This window comes from Stenella coeruleoalba, assembly GCF_951394435.1.
Source record: "Stenella coeruleoalba genome assembly, chromosome: 1".
Taxonomy (NCBI): domain Eukaryota; kingdom Metazoa; phylum Chordata; class Mammalia; order Artiodactyla; family Delphinidae; genus Stenella; species Stenella coeruleoalba.
The window spans coordinates 42,830,071-42,849,928 of record NC_137169.1 but is presented as its reverse complement, the minus strand read 5'-3'; the positions used below and the strand labels follow the sequence as shown (position 1 = coordinate 42,849,928).

At 41.7% G+C, this 19,858-nt stretch overlaps 2 protein-coding genes across 11 annotated transcripts in view; one reads left to right on the top strand and one right to left on the bottom strand.

The window, feature by feature from the left end:
• The window catches only part of NRDC (nardilysin convertase), a 91,348-nt gene extending 83,919 nt beyond the window's left edge, over positions 1 to 7,429 (top strand). For all 5 annotated transcript variants that reach the window (XM_079901687.1, XM_079901685.1, XM_079901684.1 and 2 more), the window contains 9 exons: positions 250 to 281; positions 529 to 667; positions 2,627 to 2,674; positions 2,962 to 3,014; positions 3,433 to 3,516; positions 5,329 to 5,419; positions 5,684 to 5,800; positions 6,820 to 6,909; positions 7,065 to 7,429. In XM_079901687.1, coding sequence (XP_079757813.1) covers positions 250 to 281; positions 529 to 667; positions 2,627 to 2,674; positions 2,962 to 3,014; positions 3,433 to 3,516; positions 5,329 to 5,419; positions 5,684 to 5,800; positions 6,820 to 6,909; positions 7,065 to 7,262 — 852 coding nt within the window. In that variant the 3' untranslated portion in view covers positions 7,263 to 7,429. The remainder of the gene's footprint in view (positions 1 to 249; positions 282 to 528; positions 668 to 2,626; positions 2,675 to 2,961; positions 3,015 to 3,432; positions 3,517 to 5,328; positions 5,420 to 5,683; positions 5,801 to 6,819; positions 6,910 to 7,064) is intronic.
• Positions 7,314 to 19,858, bottom strand: part of OSBPL9 (oxysterol binding protein like 9) — a 169,202-nt gene continuing 156,657 nt past the window's right edge. For 3 of the 6 annotated variants that reach the window (XM_079901742.1, XM_079901741.1, XM_079901740.1), the window contains exons 12-21: positions 18,953 to 19,038; positions 16,654 to 16,825; positions 15,270 to 15,354; positions 14,435 to 14,545; positions 14,130 to 14,193; positions 13,860 to 14,000; positions 11,917 to 11,995; positions 10,997 to 11,088; positions 8,957 to 9,092; positions 7,586 to 8,730 (exon numbers count right to left, since the gene is read on the bottom strand). In XM_079901742.1, coding sequence (XP_079757868.1) covers positions 8,656 to 8,730; positions 8,957 to 9,092; positions 10,997 to 11,088; positions 11,917 to 11,995; positions 13,860 to 14,000; positions 14,130 to 14,193; positions 14,435 to 14,545; positions 15,270 to 15,354; positions 16,654 to 16,825; positions 18,953 to 19,038 — 1,041 coding nt within the window. In that variant the 3' untranslated portion in view covers positions 7,586 to 8,655. Of the gene's footprint in view, positions 8,731 to 8,956; positions 9,093 to 10,996; positions 11,089 to 11,916; positions 11,996 to 13,859; positions 14,001 to 14,129; positions 14,194 to 14,434; positions 14,546 to 15,269; positions 15,355 to 16,653; positions 16,826 to 18,952; positions 19,039 to 19,858 lie in introns of all 6 variants that reach the window. The other 3 variants (XM_079901743.1, XM_079901738.1, XM_079901739.1) reach the window with 3 other exon arrangements.

The window sequence follows — 19,858 nt, the reverse complement described above, 5'->3', positions numbered from 1 at the left end:
GCACCAAGGGAGAACAGAAAAAGAGACACTTCAGTTGAGAGCCTTAGTATTCAACAAACATAATCAGTATTGAATCAGTGAATGATAAGCCCAGTGAATGAATGACCAGCATTTAGGATAATAGATATCTGCTTTCCTAATGCATTCCAGGGCTTCCCAAGCAGTTAGAATATTGGTATTAGTCGGTTCTGGGTGAAATTAATGTCAGGAGAGCCTAATATAGTTATTTTCTTCTCTTTTGCCTCCTAGGAATCTATGGATTTCCTGAAATATGTTGTTGAGTGAGTATTGGTTTGAGTTTTCTCTTTGGGAGTTATGTGTTCTTAATAGCATGAGGGCCTTGAGACCAAAACTCAGTTATTACTAAATCCACAATGGAGATGCTTCTCGTAGTAGGTTTTTTGAGGCTAGTTATATAAACAAAGCAATTCAGATGGGACTGTGGAAGGCCTGACCTTTTCACAGTTTGGGGGTGCAGGTAAGAGGATAAAGGCACGGCCTCAGTAACCCACACTGATTGTTTTGCAGCAAGTTGAACTTCATGCCTCTGGAGCAGGAGATGCCTGTGCAGTTCCAGGTGGTAGAGCTGCCCAGTGGCCACCACCTATGCAAAGTGAGAGCTCTGAACAAGGGTGATGCCAACTCTGAAGTTACTGTATACTACCAGGTCAGTGGCCCCTTTGCACACAGCTGTCCTCATGGCTAAGTATCTTTAGGACACTAAAGCGTGGGGGAAGGTCCAAAGTACCTGGGAGAAGTGAGCCTATGCTCTTCAAGGACCTTTTGCAGTTATTCTGTGGTTATATGCTTGGGGTCATTTGTACTCTTGAAGCAACTACATTTAAAAATTGTTCCTGTCAGTGAAATGGATCCTTTTTCAATCACAGTGCTTCTATTAATCACCCAACCACTAGTCCAGAGGGACAGAGACTGAAGTATGGCTGGAAATTCCTACATGTTCCCATGTCAGAACTCCAAGGAGCAGGAGGACATTTGTTAAAAGGACAGTTTTTAAAATGTGACAAAAATAAACATAGCCAGTCAACCAATACACAGTAAACAGAATGAATACCAGAGTCATAATTAAAGGTTTCAAAGCACCTGAGAGATAGGATTTATCACCTGTTTTATGGATGATGGATCTGAGGTCCTTCATTTACCTGAGGTCATACCAGCTGGGGCTCGAATTTATACCTTCTGTCCTCAAATCCTGTATTTTTTCCACATAATTCTGGAGAGATGGGATGGTGCTTAAAATAAGGAAGAGCTCTGCAACTCTCTCAATTGGCTCATAGACTATTTTAGCTTGTGGTTAGTCATACTCACTTCTAGGACTATGGGGACCTGTGTCTATCTAGACTGATCTCAGACTTCCCAAACTCTGGGGCTCCTATAGCTGCTGCTATGGTCCTGGATTGTCTACATGAGGAAGTCACTTCTCTGTCTGGCCTTGTGAAGATTCCTGGCCTGAACTTTGGGCAGGGCTGCATGGCTTCACCATCACTTTGTCCTTTTCCTGTGTTTCTGGCCCTGGGCCTGAATCTTTCCCTAGAGGCCCAGCTTGTCTGTAGAGCCTGTCTTCCTCTGGCTGTAGCTACCTGGTTTTTTTTCCCAGGTTCTCAGCTTATTTGAAGCTGCAATGACTACCAGGTCCCAAACTTCATATATGGTATGACCTGGCCCTGCTTAGCCCTGTCTACATTTCTGGTGCTTAACCCAGAGAGAGTAGTATTTCTCCAGTTTCAGGCAGGATTTTGTATTGTAAGACGGAGTCTGTTGAGGTGCTTTCCATGGATCACCTCTTAGCACTAGCTTCTAATACAAACTGCTTCCCTTGGGGAAACCACTTCCCTCCTCACAGAGAGCATTTTGAACAGGAAGTTGATACAAGGTTTTGAATAGTTTTGTTGCAATCCTTTCAGAGGCATACAGGAAATCTTGTTGCTGATAAACAGGGCTTGCAGGGCACAGAGGCTTCAGCTTCCTCAGGTGAAGCAGGAAGGAATAGTAATGAGTCTGTATCAGAGGAGCCTGCAAGAGTCTGACTGGGATGCACTGGCAACACTTGCTCGTTGGCCTCCTGCCCTCTTTCATCCTGTTGTTTTGCCAGTCTCCAGGATAGCCAGGATGTGGTCTCCAAGTGTGGTATCTGCCTCTTATGCATTTTTCTTATCAACTAGTTTTGGGTCCGTGTGTGTGGCTGCAGAAGCTCCTATTCATATCCTCTCCATCTGAGGAATAGGTCCAGTTACCCAGACATTTCCTGCTCTCCTCCTTAGGACCTTGAACTGCAAGTACTTGATTTTAGGTTGTGTCCTCTGGGTTCTTTGGGCAGGAGCTGGCAGGCAGGTCAGGGATTATTCGACTCACCTCCACGTCTACCTGCAGTTCTGTGCTAGGGCTGGGAATACAAATCATCAAGCACGATTTCTGTCCTCACAGATCTCCTGTTTTGTGGGAAGGCAGAAAGTATAGCAATAAGAAGGTATGATGAACTCTTGGAAGAGAAGAGTGGGATAGTACTCTTCTGAATATCTGAATAAATGGTTGCTGAGAATAGCTGGATTATTAAAAAGCCCTGTAAGCCATTGGATTTTCAGTTGGTCAGATCAGCTTTTTCTTTCAGTCAGGTGCCAGGAGCCTGAAAGAATACACTCTTATGGAGCTGCTTGTGGTAAGTTGCATAAAGGAGAGTCACGATGTTCATGAGCCCCTGACCCACTGTGAGGACTGGCTTTCTGGCCTTTCTCCCTGAGGGCTAGGGACTTGGGAGTGGTCAGAGATCTGTGATTGGTAGGTGAGATGGTTATTTAGTGTTTCTCACCCAGTATGAATATGGATGGGGGGCCTGGGCAATTTAGGAGGGAGGCTGGACTCTGGGGTCATGTGTAACACTTTTGGGGGAAGAAATGGAAGTTTCTCTGCTGGGAGGAGTTGAGCTGATGGTATGTTGAATTACAGATGCACATGGAAGAGCCTTGTTTTGACTTCCTTCGAACCAAGCAGACCCTTGGGTAAGTCTGCTGGCAAGAAAATTGAGCTCAGATAAGACCTGGGGCTTACTTTGCAGGCTTAAGTTTATCAAATATCCTGACTGAGCAATCTCTCAGAGCTCTTTGGTCCTTTCATGCCTTAGAGTCGTACCTACTGGTCAAAACTTCTGGAATTTGCATCTTGGACTGTGATCAGGCTCTCAGTTTGGTCAAGCTTCAAGATTAGCAAGAGAAAAAGCTAGCCTGTGGTCCACAGTTCAGTAGAGGGTTGGATACTCTAACCTGAGAGTAAAATACATGTACACATTTATGGATCCTCTTCCAGGACCTTCAGGTCCAGTAGGGATGAGCAGAAACCCTTCCCACTCCTCTCTAGTGCCTCTGAGGACAGGGCCTAGGTGACTGCCTGAGCTCATAGGACTTTTCATTCTGGCTGTAGGTACCATGTCTACCCTACCTGTAGGAATACATCTGGGATTCTAGGATTCTCTGTCACCGTGGGGACTCAGGCAACCAAATACAAGTGAGTAAACGAGTGAGTAGATGGGCCCAACTATTATTTTTCTTGGCACAGAGAATAGGGACTGCATCCTTAAACCTCAGGCAGCTCTGACCATTTGATTCCCATTTAGTCACAGCTGCAGGGGTTGGCTCATAGATGGCCTGATCCTGGACTTAGCAATGGTGAGTATGAGGAGTGGGCCCATAGGGCTTGACTCAAGTCCTATGGTGACTACAGGGCTAGCCACTACTTCCTCTCTTCAGGCATATCTGAGAACCAGAAAGGCAGGGATGCCCGACCTGGCATTCATGCTACAAGCAAGGTATTGGGTTGGCCAAAAAGTTCCTTTGGTTTTAAAGTAAAAATAAAAGATACATTTTTCATTTTCACCAAGAACTTTATTGAACAATGTATTCACCATTTTTTTCCACTACCTTCTGCCATTTTCCAGGCAACTTCCTGATTCCATCTTCCCAAAACTTTTTATCTTTTTGAGCAAAGAACTGTCCCAGGTGCCTTTTACAGTCCTCCAGGGAATGGAAATTTTGTCCATTAAGAGAATTTTGGAAAGACCAAAATAAATGGAAATCCGAAGGTGCAATGTCTGGCTAATACAGTGGATGAATCAGAACTAAACAGCCAAGGTGTAACAGTTTTTGCCTGGTCATCAAGGAAACATGCGGTCTTGCGTTATCCTCATGGAGGATTATGTGTTTTCTGTTTACTAATTCTGGACACTTTTTGTTGACCACCTGGACACAGTTGGTCTAACTGGGAGCAGTACTTGTTGGAATGAATCGTTTGGTTTTCTGGAAGGAGCTCATAATAGAGGACTCCCTTGCAATCCCACCATATACACAACGTCACCTTCTTTGGACGAAGATCGGCCTTTGGTGTGGTTGGTGGTAGTTTATTTCGCTTGCCCCACAATCTCTGTACATTATTGTACAGTATCCACTTTTCATTGCCTGTCACAATTTGTTTTAAAAACAGAACGTTTTCATTACGTTTAAGTAGAGAATTGCATGGGGAAATGTGGTCAAGAAGGTTTTTTCGCTTAACTTATGTGGGAACCCAAACATCAACGCGATTAACATAACCCAGCTGGTGCAAATGATTTTCAGTGCTTGATTTGGATATTTTGAGTATGTTGGCCTTCTCCTGTGTGGTATAATGCTGATCCTTCTCTGTTAATGTCTCGATTTGATCACTCTCAACTTCAACTGGTCTACCCGACCGTGGAGCATTGTCCAGTGAGAAATCTCTAGCACAAAACTTTGCAAATCACTTTTGACACGTTCAGTCAGTCACAGCGTCTTCTCCATACACTGCACAGATCTGTTTTTGCGTTTCAGTTGCGTTTTTAATATACCGAAAATGTTGCTTTTTCTTCCATATTCAATATTAAAATGGCTACACAAAAATTCACCAACTTTGATATATTTTTTTAAATGCACACTGATATGACAGCTGTCACAATACAATCTAACAGAATTGTTTTGAATGAAGTTAAAGACAACTAAGCGCTACTAGACCGATCTTATGGAAAAAAACGGAATGAACTTTTGGGCCAACCCAATACAAGGCCTTGTTGGTTCTCAGCTTTGGAATGGTCAGCCTGGCTGTCTACTGCTTCCTGTGAGGATACCAGGAAATCGGGCTAGAGGCGGGGTAGGGGTAGGGTTCTTCACCGTTCCCTTCCCTCCCACAGCTTAGGGGAGAATATCACTTCAGCCTCTTTCCTGGAAATATGCCTTAGCCCTGATTCTCTCCTTTGCCTTCTGCTTGAGACCTGGTCACTGATGACTTGTAATTGAAGGTGTTTTGTTTCAGCTCTGAAGTTGTTGATAAGAAGATAGAAGAGTTTCTTTCTAGCTTCGAGGAGAAGATCGAGAACCTCACTGAGGATGCATTCAACACCCAGGTGACTTTACTGTGTTGGCCTGGTCTTTTGTTCCTTGGCCCACCCAAGCCCTCATGACAACTAGACACCAGTCTTAACAGTGCTGTATGCTGGCTGGTTCTTGAGTTCTGTAGCACCCCCCTTAATCTGACCATGTCTTCCCAGCTTCATCCCTCCCCATCATGCTGGCAGGTCCATTACAAAGCAGACTGGACAGGGCCAAGTGTGTTCTGAGGGAACTGGTGTGAGGCCACACCTGAGGGTGTCTCTTTCTGATGGTAACAGGTCACAGCTCTGATCAAGCTGAAGGAGTGCGAGGACACCCACCTTGGGGAGGAGGTGGACAGGAACTGGAATGAAGTGGTGACCCAGCAGTATCTCTTTGATCGCCTTGCCCATGAGGTAGTAACACCGTTTTCAGAGTAAGACAGCCCAGAAAGGGACTCCCGATTTAACAGGAGACACAATTCTAAGCAAATTGGTATTGCGTGGAAGAGAAACCTGGGGCAAGTTATTTACTTGCCCATTCCTTGATGTGATTGATCAAATCTTGTTTCCAGACTGGCTTCTCTAGAGCCTTAGGTAGCCAAGTGAGCAGGGTGCTTGCTAATCCTTACTTCTGCTCCCCCAATTTCACTCAGATCCATTTTTAAAAAATTGAAGTATAGTTGATTTACAAAGTGTTAATTTCTGCTGTACAGCATTCACTTCTGCATATATATATATATATATATATATATATATATATATATATATATATATACATTTTTTTTTCACTTTTTCATTATATGCTTAGGTTCCCTATAAGGTTTGGGAGAAAAACGGCTTCAGCTACTTAAAGAAAATTGAGAACTTCTGGTTCTCAATTTTATGGAGTTCCTTCCCCAGATTTAAGGATTCTGTGTATAGGTCTTTGTGACAAATTCTAGCCCAAAGTAATAAATCCCATGGAAAAGAGCTCTGGGCACTGCAATCCATAGCTCTGATACTATAACCCTATGTGGTGAATTACCAAAGGATATTGAAGCAGAGGGGTTATTTAACAAGAGGCTTCAGTCAGTCCAGCTCTTCAGGTTCTGCGGTTTTCCTATTAGAAGCCAGAGTGTACCATTACCATGTACCTGAGAGGTGACACTAAGGTGTGATGGGTTTGGCTCAGTGTACAGTACTCAGCTGTAATTACACCATCTGCTACCTGTCAGGGTCAGTCACTGCTAAGAAACATGAAGGTGTGTCAGAGGCTCATTTTTATCCTTCTCCAGAAGGTTGGGAGCCAGCTGAAACGTGGAAGAATAAAACGATGTGCAAAAAGCAGGATCAAGGAGGTCTGCCTAGGGTGTTATGTTTAATATCCTTACAGAAAATACACTGTTAGTCTTTTAAAGCTTTCTTTCTTTCCTGTCCTCCCTTCCCCCTTTAAGATTGAAGCACTGAAATCATTCTCAAAATCAGACCTAGTCAACTGGTTCAAGGCCCATAGAGGACCAGGAAGTAAAATGCTCAGCGTTCATGTGAGTATGGTTACCTAAGCTGTAGCTCTGTCCTTTCCAGGGTTGTCATTTAGCACATTTACCATTCCCTGAGTTTAGATTGGTATCAGAGATCCTAACAGGTCCCCAAATTTTGTCAGCATTCTCTCTCACCTCAAGTCTTTGGCCTCTTTCAGGTTGTTGGATTTGGGAAGTACGAGCCGGAAGAGGATGGTACCCCTTCCGGTGAGGATTCAAACTCTTCTTGTGAAGTGATGCAGCTAACCTACCTGCCAACCTCTCCTCTGCTGGCAGATTGTACCATCCCCGTTATTGATATCAGGGCTTTCACATCAAGACTTAACCTTCTCCCCTACCATAAAATAGTCAAATAAACTGCAATCTCATTGGCCTGAAGCACTGTGTATTTAAAAGTGTTTGAATTTTATGAAGTTAGTTACACTACTACTGCCTTAGGGCTTCCACTGAATTTTTGCACTGGCATCATAGAATTTGTCGTTCCCCCCACCCCGCCCCTCCTGTTGTGACTAACAAACCAACAGTTACTATAGCAGCTGCAGAGAGAAATTAGCAGGTGGGCCAATGTAACCAAAAAGCTTGCAGGAGCCATCTGAGACGCCCTGGCCTGTCCTGGTCCTCTCAGATTGAGAATCCAGTTCTGTATGACAGGCTTCAGAGGCCCTATGTAATTGATGTCTTCTTAGTACCTAAATGCGAGGTGCTAATACTAATACCTGTGTTGTTGTTTTTAATGTATTTAAAAATAAAGGTAATTCTGTATTGCCCTTCAGAATGAGCCATTTGCTGCTGTGGCATTCCTTTTATTAATTATATTTTGTTTCGGTGTGGGGTGGGGATCTAAAAATAAACATTCTTCCCAAATTCTCTAAGGCAATAAAATATTTTTGGATAAAATGTCGGTAGCCCTATGTGTACTACTTGAGAGTTCAATTAAAACATGCACAATAGCATTGTGGGGGCTAAAGACAGAACACAGAGCCTAAGGAAAGAAAAGGATGGACCCCTTCATTACTTCAAGAGTCCCTGTAAAAAGCTAGCTCCTGTATTCAAGGCTGCCAAATAACTGGGTTCAAGTTTAATCATAAAAATAATAAAAGAAACACACTAAAAAAAAAAAAAAGGTTGGAAAAATTACTTTATGAAGGCTTAAGAAGCACTGAGTATAATTAAACTGTAGTCCAGAGTTGGATACAATTTAATAATAGTTCAATTCCAAAATAAAAGTTATTGTAGGTAAGACCATGAAATTTCCTAACGTGGTTTTAATACATTGTGCTAAATTTTCTAAAACAACTCAGAGGAACCAATATTTACAGTACATGGCGTATTTATGAAAAACCTGGCATCACCTATATATATGTATATGTGTGTGTGTGTGTGTGTGTGTATATATAGAACCCAAGATTATATGAGCTAGGAAACAGATGTTGTATATCTCAACAGCAATACTAGAGTGCAGAGTTTGAGACTGGGATTTATAACGTGGGATTTGGAAAAGGAGCAGACATCTTGTTTTCAAAACCTGAAGTTTTTTCTCAAGACCGAAGTCAACACTGTAACTGCCACAGAACAGGAAAAAGGGAAGCTTTTCTCGCTTTAATTGTTCATCTGCATCAGAAAGTCCAGTATCCCTGAGATAGGAACCACTGCAATAAGAAGGGAGTGAATAGGTTCTCCCAAAGGAAGACTGTTACTTCATTGTGCCTCCTGCCTGGGTCACCAGGAGCAAACCTTGCATTTCCCAACCTAATGCTTTGCAGCACCGAGACGTTTCAGTAATGGTTCATCATAAACCCAGCATTCTCCATCTTCATGAAATAACTAAAAGAAAAGGGGAGAATTCAGTTACACACTTGCTCTGTACTTCTATAATATCATACCTTTAATTATTTTATGTGCTCCCCCTCCCCCCAACACTGAAATGAGTGTTCATCTCATTCATCACCATGTTTACTCGGTACTTCAGTATTCACTGAAATGAACAAATAAGTTACAGCTCAGGGAACAGCAGTAGGGAGACTGAGGCAGGCTTCCAAAGCAAGCTTACCCTTGTCTCCCACTGAATTTCCTTTTCCTTCCTTTCTCGGGCTTCTGCTCTTTGTCTTTCTTCAAGTCTATGCTTGGCTTCAGTTGCTGCATCAATGTCTCTGATTTTTAAGTTGAAAGTGACATCCTTCCAAAGGCTAAAGAAAAGAAGTGAAGGTACTAATAAGTACTTGATGGACAGAGGAGTTAGCAGTCTTGAGAATGAAAGGCTAGATCCATCTACAATATTATATAACTACAGTACAAGTCAAATGGCTTTAAATGCTGTAGTTCACAGACTATAAATCTTCGGCTGACACCAGGGCACTGGAGTAAAGAACAGAGAAGTGGTCTCAGAAGATTCCACTGCTAGTTGTCAAAGGAGGAAATACAGGATGGGCAGAAAGCTGGATATATGGTTAGGACAACAGAGGAGAAAAAACAGCTGAGACTGGGATTCCACTTCTGGCTGTACCTCTAACTAGTGATGCAACCTTGGGGCTGTCAGTTCACCTCTCTAGGGCTTCAGTGTCCCTTAGTATAAACCAAAAGGGGTATATAGTAAGATCAGATCAGAGGACCTGAGAAATTCTATTTCATGAAGACTCCCCTGGAATTAATAACGAAATCTGGGAGAAGCAGTTTGAATACAGAGAATAAGGGTCAAGAGATGCACTGCAGAGACTTAAGGCGAGGTAAAAGATTTGGCTTCCTCTCAAGGCCTGGAAAATGATAACTAGACAAGTCTGGTCCAAACAACACTTTAAAGTGAAGACTCCTGGGACTTCCCTGGTGGAAAGGGACTTCTCTGGTGGTGCAGTGGTTAAGAATCGGCCTGCCAATGCAGGGTACACGGGTTCGAGCCCTGGTCCGGGAAGATCCCACATGCTGCGGAGCAACTAAGCCCGTGCGCCACAACTACTGAAACCTGCGCACCTAGAGCCCGTACTCTGCAACAAGAGAAGCCACCGCGATGAGAAGCCCGCACACCACAACAAAGACCCAACGCAGCCAAAAATAAATTAAAGAAATAAATTAAAATAAAATAAAATAAAATAAAGTGAAGACTCCTAGGAGCTAGAAAAGTAGACACCCTAAGATTCCCCTTGTGTGAGTAGCAGAGCATAAATGTCTACAGATCTCCACTTATAACTATGAGCAGGCAGTCCAGGCAAGCAGACTGTTAACAAGTTAAAGACACAGGCAGGGTTATAGTTTGTAAGGTCTTCTTCACTTAAGAAATCCCCTAATATGCTAAACAAAGAACTTTAGTGCATGATTCCTCATACCACTAAAAGATCCTGATTTTATTGTACAAATGGAAGGGGGAAAAATTATGACATTTGAGACTACTAGAAAATTGAATACCAATTAGATATTTGATGATATTAAGGAATAACTGATTTTTTTAAAAAGTACAATGATGATATTGTGGCTGGTGTTTTTTGTGTGTTTTTTTGAAAAAGTCACTTTACAGATACATACTAAAATACTCAGAAATGGAATTTTTTTTTTTAAGTTTCTTGCAAACAAAAAAGACCCTAGGGAGTGTGGGTAGAGACACAAGAGGAAGGGGATATGGGGATATATGTATATGTATAGCTGATTGACTTTGATATACAGCAGCAACTAACACAACAATGTAAAGCAATTATACTCCAATAACGATGTTTAAAAAAAAAGAGACCCTAAAGATGTTTTGATATATATATGATCTCAGTTGGGACCTCAGTACCATCTCTTACAAGCCATAAAGATGGTGGTAAGTCAGCATACACTCTATACTTATTATATGCCAAGCATCATACGTAGGCTCCATGTTTTTCTCATTTAGTTCTCACAACAATGCTGAGGTAGTTCCCATTTCAGGAAAGAAGGCAGAGAGGGTAGCTTACAGTCTTGGTTACAATGCAAGTGGTGGAGCTCCATATGAACCCAGGCATTCAAACTCAGTCTGTGCTCTGTTACACCCCGCTATACAGTCTCTACAACCCAGCCCTGCACCTATGCCTGGCCAATAGCAAGAGCACTGCTGCAAGCTCTAGTTATGTCACCTCCTTACCAGCGGGATTCGTACTCATTCTGATCTTCCAACTTCCTCACTTTCTTCTTGATTATAGGCAACTTCTTGGTATCTATAAAAACTACATTTTCCTAGAAAACAGAAGAGGTAGATAGATGTTTTATTGTTCACACTGTTCTAGAAGGAAAAGTCAACTCTTCCCATTAACAGATTTAATCATGAAATCCCACATGTTAGTGATGTAGACAATGAGTTCCATATGCAGTCTTCAGCCTAAATTATAATTGTTTGTTTTAAGTCTTGGTAAAGGCTCAATTCAACAGACAGTTTCAATGTGGCTATGTGCTACATGCTTGGGATGTAATCTCTTGGAGAGCTAGACAACTAATCCTAACGTTAAGTACTCTGAAGTGCTTTTAAAATTTCAAATTCTGAGTCCAAAATCCAATTCATTGGCTCCTCCTGTTAATGCCATACCACCTCCCTCCTACCTTAATTAGGTAGTTTGCAAGTTCCTTGAGGGCAAGGACTATCCTTGAGGGCAAGGACTATCTTACTCATTTCTGTATCCCTGGTGCCAGGCAGTTAATACATTTCTTAGACAAAATCAAACTGTGTATATACAAACACACGAGTTAATAGTTTAGCACCTCATTTTATTTATAAACACACATAGCATATATTCTAACGATATAGCTAACATTTACTGGGTGCTTACTATGGTGTCAAGCATTTTTTTTTAAATATATTATTCTTGAGTATTTTAAGGAGAGAGAGGAAAGTAAAAATCATTCTACTACCTGTACTGCTAGGTAAGAGGTGGGAGAAGGAAAAGGCTTGCCCTGAAGAGCTGGCATTAGAGCTCATCCTGGTTAAATTTCCAGATGAAGGAAGCCAGAGTAAGGGATGGGCTACGATTCAATGAAGCCTGAAACAAATGGCAAAACACAGGTTCTTACCCCTGTTGAGTATTTTGCATACATTACACCATTCCATTCCCCTTCAATTGAGCAGAAAGACTTCTTGTCATTTGGAGAACTAGATTAAAAAACAGAAACAAAAAACCACAAACATTTGTGTTAGTCTCAAATTGAAATTTCTCTACCAAAGAATCTCGTTAGTGTGACCTACCTACACAGAGCAGAACACAGAGGAGCAACTGTGAAGTCTTTGGTGAAGGCAGCTTAATAAAACTGGATTTCTCAGAGCCAACTATAAGAATGAGGGCCCTAAAGAAGATGCTAATAGACTCAAGATCCCAGAAACTGTGGGTATGAGATGCGCTAGGTGCTGGGACCATGGCAAACTAGGGACAGTCCCTGCCCTCGAGCTGTTCACAGTCTAGTGGAGAGACACTGCCATTGAGATTCTGGGTGGCAAGTGCTGTGGTGAGTTCAGGTGAGCACTGGAGACCAAGGGCAACACTGCTAGGATGAGGGTCAGAGAAGGCTTCACTTAAGGATACAATGCTGGAGACCAGGCTTTCATCTTCAGGCTGAAAGGGACCTCTGGGTCAAACGATTTTACCTCTTTTCCTAAGCAAGGATCCCTTCCTCAGAAGCCCCAACAGGTTTTACTTGGACATGACAGTGATGTGTATGGCAGGTATGGAACTTAGAAGATAAGCATTACAACAAAGGACAGATTAGGAAGGGCAAGGCATGGACATAGAAGGAGGCTAGGAGGTCAGAAAGAGAAAGATACACAGGGTAGAGGGATGAAGTTGCTATCAGCAGGCTGAAACTTGCTTCCTCTATGACTTGGTGCTTTGTGTGAAGGAGGACAAAGGGAAAGAAAAATGGTAGGATTCCAAGTTTAGAAGGTTATTGTGCAGTGGTTCTCAAAGTATGGTCTGGGGACCCCTGGGGCTTCCCAAGACCCTCTTAGGTCAAAACTATTTTCATAATATTTAGACATTACCCTAATTTGAAAAGCCCACCAAGCATTCTTTCAGAAGGCAGTCTTTCTATTATATAAGTCGCTGTGACTGGCCAAAAAATCTGCTAGCAGTTCCTGTTGCTGCTGGTTGGTTGCCTCTGAGGAATTCTGAGAAGCAGGCCCACGCAGGTCTTTGTTCTGGACATCCTATTTCCCCCACCTGCCTATTTTAGGGGAGCAGCCGCATTATCGTGGTGACTGGTGCTATTCCCTAACCTCTGCCCGTATTTTCTGACTGCAATATTATTTTGGATTTTACAGTGATCCTTAGCAATAAACATCTTGTGCTCGTGGTCCCGTCCTGCCCTGCTCAAGATTTTTTTGGAGGCTGATTCTGTCATCCAAATTAAATTATCTCCCTAAAAAACTGGTTAACCAATCCTATGTCTTCCATCTGCAACACTGTTCCCAGTAAGGCCTTTGAGGTCAGAGAAAGTCCTGCAGATTTTCCTCTTCTAGGCAGGCTCTAAACCACCCAACTGACAGCACAGCTGTCTTCATCTGATCCTAGAGAGTCAAACAGAACCAAGCAAAGATGTGATGGTTACTCTTTTTCCCCAGCAAAGCACAGAAAAAAGGACTATGAGGGCTTTGAGACACTTCGGTGGGAGTCACAGGGTCTCCTGTATGGGCTAGCTCATGGTCCAATCCAGCAATAATGAGTCAGGCACCCATAATCTGGGTTAGCTAGGAGATCCAGGAAGACTCTTTCAGTTCCCCATTTGCAAGTCAGGTTCCTAGGAAGGAAATCCCACCAATGACCTCAGGTTGTTCTGACCCCAGATTTTAGGTCTCCTCCTGAGATGGGATTTTTAGGAAGAGACATGACACACAAGATGTGAAGTAAGTTTACAAAGACAGAACCATTAAAATGGTCAATTCCTGATGGAAGTTATAGTTCAAGACAAAAGGAAAAGTATTTCAGAGAAGCAGAAGCACCGAAGCAGAAAAACAAAATACCTACAAAATCTCAGCAGTAACTCTGTGCTTCTTGCCCCCATAGAAAGGTTTGGTGTGGAAGATGATATTGGCACTATAGCCAGTCTTGGAACAATTAATATTGCATTCTCCGCCTAGTTCCACCCAGGGCACTGTGAGGATAGACCTGCAAAATCAGAAGTTTCAGGTAAGGCTGACAGTTCAGAGGAAAGAATGGAGGGGCACAGCTTAAGGAACAAAGGAACAGCAGGGTCTGCTGCTTGCTAATCAGAGGAATGCACACAGCTCTACTTGCCTTCCATAACCATTGGGGAATGTGAGAATGTAATGTTCATCATGGTCTAGACACGAGACACAGCCTGTGGAGACAAGAGATGGAATTTCAGCTAAGTAGTTGATGGAATCTCCATTCAGTTTAGGGAAAATCAATCTTGCATCCCACCCCTGCTCTCACCCCCAATACACATGCTTCCCTGCAAACAATGACATCCAAACTGGCTTTCTGGGGCCATTTACTCTTACTAGATAGGTGTCCAGCACATATTAGAATGACATAAAATTCTATTAACACTGTAGTCCACCAAAAGCCCCCAGACTTACCCTGTCCTATGTTGTGCACCCCAATTGACATCCCAAGGAATTTTGATTTGGTCCAGATATGAGCATTGAATTGTATCTTCTTGTTAAAGCACTCAGCATAAAAGGCTGAAACTGAATAGAAATTGTTTTCAATTAGTGCACTACATAGCCATAGTCCCCTCTCCAACTCCATTAACCCAGAGAAAAAACTGGCTGCATGGGGAAAATCCTTTACCCCTCAAAGAACAGCCTTGAATGTAGTCAGAAATTACCCACCTGCCTTTTATACCCTGTTTCCCCCAATGCAAGCAACCGTTCAGGACCATGTGGGCAGGAATTTCCCTGAACCATGAGGCTATGACCAATCCCAGAGGCTTAAAAACAAAGAGTCTGTCTGTTCTTCTGGTCAGCAAGCATGTTCCTGGCCCAGCCCCAACCTGGGCCCATCCAGTATTACCAGTCTTAATGCTGCATCCAGCAAATAACACGGGAGGACACACCTTCTTTCCACTATGCCAGGAATATACTGTGCAGAAACTACGTCTTTTTTATATAAACTGTCTTCAGAGTTGCTGGGATCACTAGAGCACAGCTCATGCTGTAAAGATGACTTCAGAAGCACTAAAAGGTGGCTTCTCAAATCCCTTCTTTTTATATATCATTAAGCAGTGAAGCCTAATAGAGTCTTTGGAACTTATACCAGGAACAGATATGAGGAATCAGTCCTCACAGGATTGGGAAGATACAGGTGGCCATAAAACTGACCGTACAGTGACCTCAGTTATGGAGCTCTTTATGACCCTCTTTAGACAGAACAGTTTGAAATTGGCTACTGCCGAGGAGCTCTGTAACTTACTGGGTGGATGATGGGAAACCTGCTCAGCCACGAATGTTACGCTATTCTTGGAAACCCAGGGAACTGGTCCTTCTGAAACTAGCTCCTGCAAGTAAACATAACATCATTTTCTTTTGATGTGGAAACAAATGACAGCACAGAGAATCTAATAATTGGAGTCTCTGCCTCCCAAGGTGGTTAACTGCTCCCTCCTCTACACACCCAAAACATCTCATATATACTTTTCTTGTAGCACTTATTCTACTGGAATTACTGCTTTGTGTCAGTCTCCCTAAGTCTCTCTCACTAAGACATTATTGAAGGCAAGGTGCCTAACTCAGGGCCAGGCCTGGCACAGAACAGGGACTTATCAATGTCTGCAATATGAACAAGAACAGACACATTGCTTCAGGAAAGGACTACATGTAACGTGTCATTCGGAAAGGGAAAAATACAGAGAGTTATTTTTAAGGAGAGATTATTATATGAAAGCCAGTGTGGGCCAGGGGCTTATTTTTTTCACCCCTAGAGGCCTTTTAGCATTTATTTGGGTCTTCCATGTTGGTTGTTTTCCTCAAATCAACCCCCAAATGTTGGAGCCCTGTGGCTCAGGTCTCAGTTAACTATTCTTCTCTAGATGTCTTCCTAGATGATTCCACGTAATCCCAGGGATTTAAGTGCCTTCTAAATACACTAAAATCACTGAAAGCCCCGTCTCCATCCTAGACCTCTCTCTCCCTTGAACTCCAGACTCTTAAATTCTAACTCCCTACTTGACAGTTCCACTTACATGTCTTTATATTTTATACTTTATATTTCATTTTGGAGTTCTGGATTTTTCCCTCCCCAAATCCAATCTCTTCCTCTTTAGTAAATGGCACCAACCAACTGCTGAAGCCCACAAGCAAGGATTCATCTCTGACTGTCCCTTTTCCCTCACCTTGCCCAATCCATCTAACAGCTCTGCCTCCAAAATATAGCTTGAGTCAACCATGTCTCTCCTGGAATAATGCCAAAGCCTCCTCCTTGCCAAATGCCAAAGCAAGTGGTCTCCTTGCTTCTATTTGCCCCTTTCCAATTCATTTTTCACAAAATAATTATAATGACCTTTTCAAAGCAAAAATGAGTTCCTGATAAGCCATAAAATTATCATTATGGTCCAGGAGGACTTTGCATGATCTGATTTCTAAATTTCTACCCTCATCTCACGCCACTCTTTCTCCTTGCTCACTGTGTTCAAAATATACTGATCCAACAACACTGTTCTTCTACGGGTGGTAAACATCAGCGCCTTTACCATTATTATCTGCCTCCAAATAAAATGAAATCTTGAATCAGTACACTAAAAGCTAAGTACTAAGTATCTAAATACTAAGGTAATTTAAAATGTCAGTGGAGAACTCACCACATTCTCTTCAGTATCATTTGGTAATGTCCAGTGACACTGAAAGATCTCGCCCAGAACAGGGTTGTACGGCTTTTTGGCAACCGATCCTTTCCTTCCTGCGTGAAAGGCTGAGAGGTACCATTTTACAACCTGAACCATTCGGTCTCTGGCATCCTTCTGGTCACTAATACTGCAAGGGAGAAAGACAAAATTTAACACCCTGTTTTCTGACAGCACCCTCAGCATGGTCCACCCTAAGCCAGACTAAGAGGACCCAGTACCAGGAGCTACCTCGGTCTCTTTTTAAAACTGAAGTATAATATACATAATTAAACACACCAGTCTTAACCGTTTGGTTTGATGAATTTGAAAAAATGCTTATATCCATTTAATTCATCACCATGCAACCAAGCTATAGAACATCTCCATTACCCCCAAGTTTCCCCATCCTCCTTTCCAAGCAATCCCCAACCCTTACCCTGAGGCAAACACTGTTCCTGGTTTCTAAGACCATTAGCTTTGCTTGTTCCAGAACTTCATACTTATAAGTGCATTGTTTAACTGCCAAATAGTTGCAGATTTTCTGGATATATTTCTGTTATTGATTTCTGATTTAATTCTTTCATGATCAGTGAACATATTCCATATGGTTCCAATTATTTTCAATTTATTAAGTCTTCCTAGTATACGGTCTATCTTGATGAATGTTCCATTTACACTTAGAAAGACTGTTATACAAATTGTTTGGTAATGTTTTAGTAAAGTCAATTGGACCTTCTATAGCCTCACTGATTTTCAGAGGGGTGGGGGGAGGTGCGTGCTGCTCAATCAATTCCCGAGGGAGGAATTTCCAACCTGGATGTGTACTTGTCTATTTCTCCCTTCGGTCAATTTTTGCTGCATATAGTTTGAAGCTGTTTTACATATTTAGGATTATTATTTATTCTTGATAAATTGACTCATCATATGAAATATCCCTACTTGTCTCTGCTAATATTTCTTGTCTTAAAAAATATCCTTTGATACTAATACAGTGACATCAGCTTTGTTATGCTTAGTGTTTTGCATGGTATATCTCTGTCCATCCTTTTAACGAATCAGTGTCTTCATATTTAAAGTCTCTCTCTTGCAAACAGCGTAGAGATGAATCTTGCTTTTTTATCCACTCTTATAATCACTGTTCTCTTAAATGGAGCGTGTACGCTATTCACATTTAGAGTAATGAATTTGAAAAAACATGATATAGTTGGGTTTAACTCTATCATCTTGGTATTTTTCTATTTGGCCTCTTTATTCTTTGTTCCATTATATTTCCTTTCCTCCTTTTTGGGGAGTTAGAGAATTCCATTTAATCTTATCTATTGGCTTTTTAGCTGTACTTCTGTGTTTTTTATGTGATTCCTCCAGGGACCTCCCAGCTTAAATTCTCATACATTAAAAACTATCCTTAAACCTCAAATCTATATCTAATGAATAACTGATACTTTCCATTTATTTATGTTACCAATAAATACTTACATTTTATTTGTTCAATTATGTATGAATTTAAACAGTGCCATCGCTATTTGAATTTCTGCCCTTTGGGAATTGGTTAAATGGGTCTCTTAAAATCTTCATTAAGAAGGTATGTATCAATGTCATACAATGTGCCCACCCACTGTGAAGCTTCAGTAAACCACAGTCCAAGGCCAAGGAATGCAATCAGAGAAGACGGATTAGAACACCCCATTACAAAGAAAGTATTGCTGCTACCACTGAAAAGCAATGTGAACTCGCTCACCTCCTCATAAATCAATCCCACCTTTAGATTAGCTCTGTCCTTTATACATGTATCTAATATTGCAAGCTTTGTATTTGAAATTTATGAATCAGGCTATACTCTGGACACTGGTCTGTAAACTCCGCAAAGGCAGACACTGTGACTCTTTCCCTTTCCAGCTCATAACAAAGTTCCTGGCAAACAATAGGTGCTTTAGAAAGGTTTGCTAAACTCGGATAACTGAAATTCATTGGATATAGTGTAAATAATTTAACAGTGATTACCAATTCCTGGATCAAATAAGATCTTAGCCTTGGCTCTGTAAATCCTAGCTACCTTAACAGGCACTCAAGATTTTCTGAAGTGTTTAACTTGGTTGCCTAACAATATCACCGCCAAATAATCTAAGCAAACGGGCATCTAATACAAACGAAATATTCAATTCCACTTTTCCCCAGAAATGTCTGAAAGGCAAAGAGATCCATCTATCCTGCCAAAGCAGAAAGCTAATGGGTAAAGTCTTAAAAAAATTGGAAACTACTATATTGAGTCAAATACCTCACAAACAGGTCCGGATGTGCAAAAAAGTCTGCATACATTTCTAAAAGAGATCTTCTTTCAAGAATAAATGTTGGAAGAACTACCTGAAAAACATACATATTTGACCCTTGAGGATCAAATTCCACTACAGATAAACAGATTGCTGAACTGCTTAAAAAAAAAAAAAAAAAGTATATGAAAACAAAAAACTCATTCCAATCATAGTAACACCCACCAAGTACTGCCCAGGCATGCTTCTGATACCTACTTCTCAAACTGTTCTGATTTAGAATGCCCATTAACCTGCCCAACAGATGAAAAACAGAGATTTTGAATGTTCAAATGTCACTTCCTCTTTGCAACCTCCCTTTAGCTCCCTGAATCAGTGTAACAATAACAACAACTACTCAGTAGCAACCCTTTGATACCTATATGAACCTTCTGGAGTATCACATACACATTATCTTATTAAACTGTACAACAATCCCATTAAGAAGAAATTATCATCCTTATTTTACAGCGGAGCAAAATGAAGCTCAAAAGGGCGAAAAATTTTCTCACCACTCTCTGTTATTCAGTGGAATTCAAAATCGGGTCTGTCTGGTTATGGGGGCGGTGCAGGGCCTGCTCACTTCCCCTCTATCATCGTAGGTGCACTAGGGAACTTATCTGCTTATGGGTCTGTGTCTGCAAATGAACAATGAGCTCCTAGAATGCAAGGGCCATACTTATTTCTACTTGCATCTTCAGTTACTATCCCCAAAGTAAGAAAAATTTAAGTAACTGAAGGAATAAACAAAATGAAGAAGAGAATAAAGATGGGATTCAACAAACTCCTTCATCATGGGGCTGAGCCCATGAAGAAAAATGCTGAGGGGCTGGGAATGTGGCAGAGGAGAAAGTAAAGAAGAAATTGGAAAATAA